General features: G+C 40.5%; 1 protein-coding gene across 2 annotated transcripts; it reads right to left on the bottom strand.

Annotated features, from left to right (window-relative positions):
- Positions 1-403: 403 nt before the first annotated feature.
- Positions 404-7,046, bottom strand: LOC116261057 (protein PIN-LIKES 7-like). Of its 2 annotated transcripts, none has more exons than XM_031639657.2 (11): positions 6,575-7,046; positions 5,244-5,486; positions 4,929-5,008; positions 4,699-4,823; positions 4,151-4,272; positions 3,375-3,626; positions 2,953-3,078; positions 1,994-2,094; positions 1,725-1,777; positions 1,271-1,456; positions 404-727 (listed from the first exon to the last, which is right to left on the bottom strand). In XM_031639657.2, exons 2-11 carry the CDS (start codon positions 5,376-5,378, stop codon positions 603-605), a joined length of 1,305 nt encoding a protein of 434 aa, XP_031495517.1. In that variant the 5' UTR covers positions 5,379-5,486; positions 6,575-7,046; the 3' UTR covers positions 404-602. The 2 variants fall into 2 exon arrangements, with proteins under 2 accessions (XP_031495517.1, XP_031495518.1); XM_031639658.2 differs by having other exon boundaries at positions 2,953-3,075; positions 6,575-7,045.
- Between the last annotated feature and the right edge of the window lie 413 nt (positions 7,047-7,459).

The following is a 7,459-nucleotide window of genomic DNA, read 5'->3' as shown; positions in this document are numbered from 1 at the left end:
GCATAATTTTCATGAAAAGTTAACTTTGGGCTCAGCTAATTAGATCATTTTTGAGATTTTGTGTCTATTTTCTTACCTTTTTTTAAATGACGGAAATCCTTGGTGAGCCCTGACAGTCATGCGTTATACTGGGCAAAGTTTAGGCTGCGGAATGGCGGGGCGGAGATTCGATCCTGCGCTTAGTTGTAAAGGGAGTGAATCTTCAACAGGTCGGTCGATCTCGATTCGGTCCATCTATTAGCTCCGTTCGCCGGCATTTTCACATGCATAGCTAAAATTCTTCTATACTTATATGGTGCCTATTACTAATTACATCTTTCAATCTATATTTTACTAGGCAAACTCTTCTTATTAGCTAATTTGAAAAATCTTTGTCCACCGATTGTTGTGCATCTCCACAATCTGAAACGAGAATGGCAATCTATTTACACTTCATCTTAGTGCTGCGATTCTTATATAACACATTTTGTACCCATTACATTTTGCATGAAAGAAGCCTTGGGCTACGCAAAACAAGAAAGAATAAATTACAAACTCGCAATTACCAGAACCATGCGATACATCACATGTGGACCACAAGTGAATGTAAAAAATAGGATCGCTTATGAGAGCATCCACATGTAGACGGTTGACCAAAAAGTCAATGCAACGGCTGCAACCAAGTAGGTAAACAAGAAGATGATCGAGGATTCCTGCTTACCCACATTGAAGAGTTCCGCCATAGTACCTACATCCCAACCAAATAGCATAATAAGCATCAGAAATTGTGGATCGGTTATATCTCGTTAAAAGATGGTCAGTTTTCGTTCGCTAGGATAGTGGCTTGGATGGTAGAGAAGCTGGCCATGGGTTCAAAACTCATTGTGGCCCCTCGAGGAACCGATAGGGTCGCTCCTGTTCTTGGGCTTTTGCTTCAAAGGTTTATGATGTACAAGGCGACCGTAAGTATGCCATTAAATCGATTTGAACGGATCTCTCACTCTGGGATATCTGACAACGGGTTGCCAAGAGAGAAAGCACATTTCTTGCTTTTTCATGCAGAAGAGTTGAGCTCATAAATCGGATGCTAACAGAGTTTGAAGTTTATAATGTGTTGGAGGCAGTTAGGCCCACGGTGTAGTGGCTGGATGATTTCGAACAGGTTATGATCTAATAACAATTGATGGCTTCATGCAAACAAAGATGAAATTAATTATAGTTCGAGTATTTTCTCTATCTTAATTACAGAAAAGCAAAGGAAAAGAGGAAAAGAATAAGTGCATGGACTTACCTATAGCCATGGCTGGAGGGAGAGTGAATTGCACCATTAGCACGTAACGGTACAAAGGGTCTGGTGGTAGCAAGCCCAAACTATTTGCAAGTCTCACCACAAGAATGCCGCTTGCCGGAAGAATGACATACCGCACGCAGATGATCGAAATCATCATCGAAATTTTTAGTTTCCCCAACCGCAAGCCTGTTTCATCCATAAGAACTGGTCTTAGGACTCCTGATCATCCCAATGTGAAAATTTCGGGAGACCATTTCCTCCTAGAAGTCTCCGCTGTTTGCCATATGATTGATGCTTGTGAAGCCAACAGGCAAGTTTCAATTCGAAAATGATTATGAACAGTTAACAAATGGTTTTGTAATATATTTACATTTCAAGGAATCAAACCATTTACATCCTTAAATATGAAACAAACATGCAAATGCACAAAAGAAATAAGAAATTTGTTGGGTACCTTTGGTAAGGTTCCCTCCTAGTATAAGCGTAATGCAAGGTATCGTGGCGTTCCTGCAAAGCAATAGAATGAGGTGTTGGTGGTAAGCGCATTCAAGTGATAAGAAAGGAACGAAAAATGTCAATTGCGACAAATCCTCAACCTTTAAATACGAGACATCTGTGGTTCAGATGTCAGTAGGAAATGTAAAGTTTTTAGAAGACAATTTTATTCTTTTCTAGAAGTGCCTAAACTTTTTTTATGTATAGCCACTAAAAAAACTTACTTACCCCAACAAGGAAACAGATTGTTCAATGACTCGAAGAGGAGCAGCGCTGCCGATTATTAGAGATTTCAGACCTGGAATTGCACCAAATACCAGGCCGACGATCTGCAAGTGTGAACATTTGCCATCTAAATTTAATATCTCATCACACCAGACGATGGGAACCACAAGAACAGCAATTACAATAACAACGACAATGCGAACAAGAGAAAATCATTAAACAGCCATAATATAAGAAATCATGATCTTCGAAAACATGAACTACCTATCAATGAGAACCGGCGAAGGACCCAGAAATTTGATATAGAGGGGAATTAAACTTCTAAAGGAAATTGGAAAAAAAAAACGCAAGCGACCGATTCAAAGTAACTGCAAAAATATACGCATTATTTCCTTGGTATGTCAGGGATAAAAATAAGAATTTTGTACTACAGTATCAAATATCATATTTTTTTGTAGGATGACAGAAATCGTGATATTTGTCATCTTCACATTGTCAGTATCATGTCATGGTTCTTGAGTTTTTATATACGAAATGTTGAGGATCGGCACTGTCTACCTCGGAATTCCTTGGGAAGTGCTTGTACATTGAGAATATCTTACGTTGATCTTAAAAATTCAAAGATCGGTATCAGTTCGTCGAGTGTTTTTTTGAAAAACCACTTGACTTGAAATTATTACATTTCCCCACAGGGTTATGCACAAAAAAGAGCGTGTTTGCCGTGTACTGTTCAAAAGTTCTCCCTGCTTCGTGCAGTTTGAGTTTGATGATGTCTCCAAGAAAAGCTAAAACAAAATACCGGAATATTGACATAAATATTATCCAAGAACGTGCTTTGTGAATCTGTGTTCATCCCTTCATAGATGATAGAACACCACTGTCCAATCTTTAAGGTTTCTATTTTTAACTAATTTGGTGAAGGACTAAAGAGAAAGATAAGCAGGATATAATAGAAGAGATACCGCGGCAATTGTTGGGGGGGCAAATAACTCTTCAAGAATGCGGTGGAGCAGTCCCTTGATGTTCTCCCACGTCTTCCCCTTTTTGTTGCTGTTCGGCTTCCCATTTAAATCAGGTTCCGGTCTCTGCTGCAGCAAGAGGTTAGGAAACAATATTAAAGAAGCAAAGACTAGCAGTTCCTCCAACCAAAAGCACGCAAAAATCTGCAAGTTTCGAATTTTTATCCTAAAGATAGAATAAAAATAAATTAGTATCAATTCACGTATATGTATCAGACAGTAGTTTCTTCTTGATATTCCGGCTACTGTAGTCTAAAGCTTACATTTAGGAATTGAAACTTCATGTCTTACATCATGGAAAAGCAATACTGTATGTTTTCTGTATAGATTTGGTACAAAAGCAAACTGTAGGAGAAGAAGCTTACCGCTTGATCTGCAGCAGCTTCGGCAGATTTCGATAGTGGCAGTGATAGAGCAGCAGCATAGGACTCTGACGATGGTACATGTGCACTGCTGGAACCATCCACTGCCTTGAGAAGGTGTGTCTCTGCTCCAGCTTCCAAATCCGCATTTGCAACCTTTATGGAGGGCTTCTGTGACCCAATTTCTGCATGATACACCTCACCTGCAGAGCGCATCATATGGTAGGTGTGTGTCCAGATGTAGAAGGCACCCAACTGAACATTCAAGAAGAAAAATTCGACCGTCATGAAAACAACAGAACTTGGTGGATATATGTCTTTAAATGAAGAAAAGACTCAAAAATCAAGTTGATCGAATCATCAACACATTCGATTTGAAGGGTAACTGTTAATAGTTCCCAGATGGCTGCAGCTTCTCTAGAGGTTTTCGAAGATAAGTCTACAAAAGGAACAAGTTACAGGCACCATTAACCCTGTCCCACATGAGAGCAGTTATATATATATACACACACACACACACATAACAGAGGTGCATGGTTTCATTTCCTGTTCTAATCTGTAGAACCTCATGCCTCCCCTTTTTTACTACCAAAAATGTGGCTTCACTGTTTCGGTTTTACAGCAAAGACCGACTCATCCTAAGTATCAATCCATTGACTTCAACTTGAAGGCCTTCTTTTGTAATCATAATTCAGTAAGAAAGTTGGAGTATGATCAGGGAGACTCAAAGAGATGCATGATGAAGGTGAAAATGGCTTGAGAAATTGCAGAAGACTTACCGCCATGGAAAAAGATGAATAAGCGAGTCCAATCTTAGTGCACGCGCCCGAATTGCCAAAGGGCGTTCCTTTCTCATCACATATTGCGGGGATGATTATTATCATTAAATTGCCCAAGTTTCCTGTCGAAAGAATAACGCCGAACTGATTGACCATCATACTTCGGAAGCAAAAGTAAATAAGGAATCATGTTCATATAATCATTAACAGAGCCCCACTGTGGTTTGGCAGGGTGCCTGATCATGCTTACTCCTATTGCATTAGAATGGGCAGAATCAGCCTGAATCGGTTAATTCGGTCAGATTCGGTCCTTAACTTTCAAAATTACCAAGATTTTAACATAGAAGGCCTTCAAGAAGACTGGTAGGCAACTATATATCCTGTTTCTTTCCATCTTTTCCCGTAAGATGATTGATTAATACTGCTATTGACAACAAGAAACTCACGGATTCATTAAACGTCAATTATATGAGCGTTGGCATGGCACCATCTCTCCGCGCGACTGATTAAGTGAACAAAGGAGCGGAAGTGAAGGAGTAATTTTTCACCTGCAGAGCAACAAGCGATGACTACACCTTTCAAGAAAGGCTCAGGCTTCAGTAACTTAACAGCCACCCACCCAAGGAACCCTCCAATTATGTAGATCAACAAGATGTTGACGGGCATGAACCACCTACATAGATATATACGCATGCACAAAAGCAGAATGACCATCACCAACTAGCTAGAAGCTTTGAGAATCAAGAGAGGAAAAAAGCAGAGAGCAGCAAAAGCTTACCAAGAAATGATATCTTCCAGTGTGACTGACTGGACCAAACTTGCAAAGACTAAGCAAGGGGTGAACACCACAAACACAATCTGCATGCCACATCCAACACTGCGTCAACGTCATCAATGAACCACATCACTGTACACGATGCACTCAGAATTGGTCGTTGCCCAAGTCAAGAGCAGAACCAGTTTCACCCAACTCAGCCCAGCAAGCTGATACACTGATCTTAAGCAGTCTCGCGCTGTCAATGGCTCGTATATAGACGGAACCATAGGCTTGCCAGTGAATGGAGAAGGGGAGACAGAAAGGGAAAGAAGGTACCTTGTTCAAGTGTTTTGTGGCGTCGTCCTTGAGCACATTGCAATAAGGAGTAGCCAAGAAGGCACCCAACCCGCTGACGATCAGAACTTGGAGAACGGGAACGCTGGACGCCTCGAACAGAGTCCAAAACCCCATACTTGCCCAGATTAATTAATGCACCACTCCTTGTTCTTGTTGTTCACTTGTACAGGAACACGCAATGTCCCTATGTTCCGCTTCTCTTTATAAGACAGCAAGAGAATCCTGAACCAGAAAACGGACCGTGTCAGCGCAAGCACACGTTTATTTTAACACCTTTGCCATTTTGCATCTTTCTGAAGGGCACTTTGTCTTTCAAGTCACTCAACATGTTTATATATATATATACATATATATTATTCTGCTTTGTTGGTCCTCAACGTGAAAAAGCCAACCTTCTTTGATTCGATAAAGGTCTGGAAGCATTAATTGGTAGCGGCTAAAATAGTTAAGTGGAATACTCCAAAACCACGTTGATTTGAAACTCAATAAATAAAACAATTTTTTTCTTGTCTTGATCCAATCATGCAGAGCCGAAAAGCTTACATTTTAAACTTTTACACGATATTATTTTTATATTGAACAGACGCGTACACTTTTGGCAGTTCTTTGAGTTTTCAAACACAAATATTTTGCAAAACATAACTCCCAACTCAAATGAATTTTAATTATAGGTGACCCAACATAAAACAAGGAAGTGAGTCTTAAAATTGTAATGAAGCAAGAAATGGTAAATGAATATAAAATACAGATACTAAAGGATAACAATCAAGATGGGTAAGATCAACAAGAAAGCAAGTAATCATGTATGATAATACTGTACTCATACACGTAGAAAACATCGAAAAGGAGAAAAATAATAAAAATAGCGAAAGAACGGAGTAAAGAGGGAACTATTTGGCAAGAAACCTCTTCTCGGCGGCGACGGACAACTCGGTTTACCAGAAAAAATGAAGTTTAATAAATAGCCAATGGTTTCTGCGGATCGCTCTTCTGAGTCTTAAGAAAAAGAAGCAATGCCTGAGAGAGGAGAGAAGAAGAAGAAGAAGAAGGAAATCGGGAGAGAGAACCAAATCAAATGGAAATGGTGCAATAAGAAGCAGGCCTGCGTCTGCAAAATCCGATGGAAAGACGCTTTCGGTCTCCATTTTCCACCGGGCTAATTCTCAGGGGCTAGCCGTACGGAAAAATAAAGAGAAGATCGCGGGGAGGGCGGGAGGAATAGGAGATGGGTGAGGTAGAGAAAAGAAGAAGAAGAAGAAGAAGAAGAAAGAACTCCCGACATAAATATGAGAGAGAAAAGGCGTCCCTACCAGGAGCACCGCTCTGACGAGGGCAGCGCAGCATCGACGGGGTATGCGCTGGGATTGCCGCAGAGGAATAAGTAAGAAGAAGAAGAAGAAGAGCAAGATCAAGAAGAAGCAGGCCGAGACGAGGACGACGACGAAATTAAGCTCAGAATCGAAGCTGCCTACTTGCAGCAACAGCAAATTCTTTATTTTTCCCTGTCTCTCTCTGTTTCATGCTATCTGCTCCAGGGAACGCAGCGTGCGAAATTAAAAATGAAGGAAGCGGTTGGCGTTGGGAAGAAGAGGCCGGCAAATTTAGAAGGCTCTCAAGAAAGATCCCAACAGCTCATCAACCAGCATACGTCTCTCTGGTTCTCCCGAAAGAAATATATAGCTGGTGGAGTAGAAAAAAGTGCGCCGACGAGGACGACTCTGACCATCGCCCCAATTACCGGAACAACCTCATCCCCCGCCCGCTCGGACTCCTCCTCCTCCTCCTCCTCATCATCATCATCCCTGTCTATATCTGAATCCACGTCCACCTCCTCTTTTAAATGCATTACAATTTTGGCGATACTCATCCCGTCTACCTGGACTCCTTATCGCTCTTCAATTACCTTACCTGCATTCAAAACTCTCGCACTCATTTAAGTAAGCTTACTGTCTCGGACTTAAGTCTAGAGATACAGCGAAGAGTCTTTAATTTTTCCTTTAGACTTGTTAAAAAGAAAAATGAATTGATGACACGCGCAGAAAACTTTAAATAATACTTAGATTTACTTTCCTTCGATTCTCTTAAGAATGTAATTTATAAATAAATAGATTAGTGAGGCCGTTACTAACAAAGTCACAAGAAAAACTGATTTCTTTTTTGGAATTATAAGTGAAAAATATACCTGAAAATGAGTT

The sequence above is a fragment of the Nymphaea colorata genome, chromosome 9, assembly GCF_008831285.2.
Source record: "Nymphaea colorata isolate Beijing-Zhang1983 chromosome 9, ASM883128v2, whole genome shotgun sequence".
NCBI lineage: Eukaryota > Viridiplantae > Streptophyta > Magnoliopsida > Nymphaeales > Nymphaeaceae > Nymphaea > Nymphaea colorata.
The sequence above is the reverse complement of the archived record's forward strand: the minus strand, read 5'-3'. Positions and strand labels throughout refer to the sequence as shown.

Excerpts from the sequence above, each read along its gene's own strand:
- LOC116261057 (XM_031639657.2), bottom strand. The coding sequence starts at position 5,378 with ATGGGGTTTTGGACTCTGTTCGAGGCGTCCAGCGTTCCCGTTCTCCAA. Across the intron at positions 5,009-5,243 it reads CCACAAAACACTTGAACAAG|ATTGTGTTTGTGGTGTTCAC; the intron begins GTACCTTCTTTC and ends TGTGGCATGCAG. Across the intron at positions 4,273-4,698 it reads CATCGCTTGTTGCTCTGCAG|GAAACTTGGGCAATTTAATG; the intron begins GTGAAAAATTAC and ends TTCTTTCGACAG.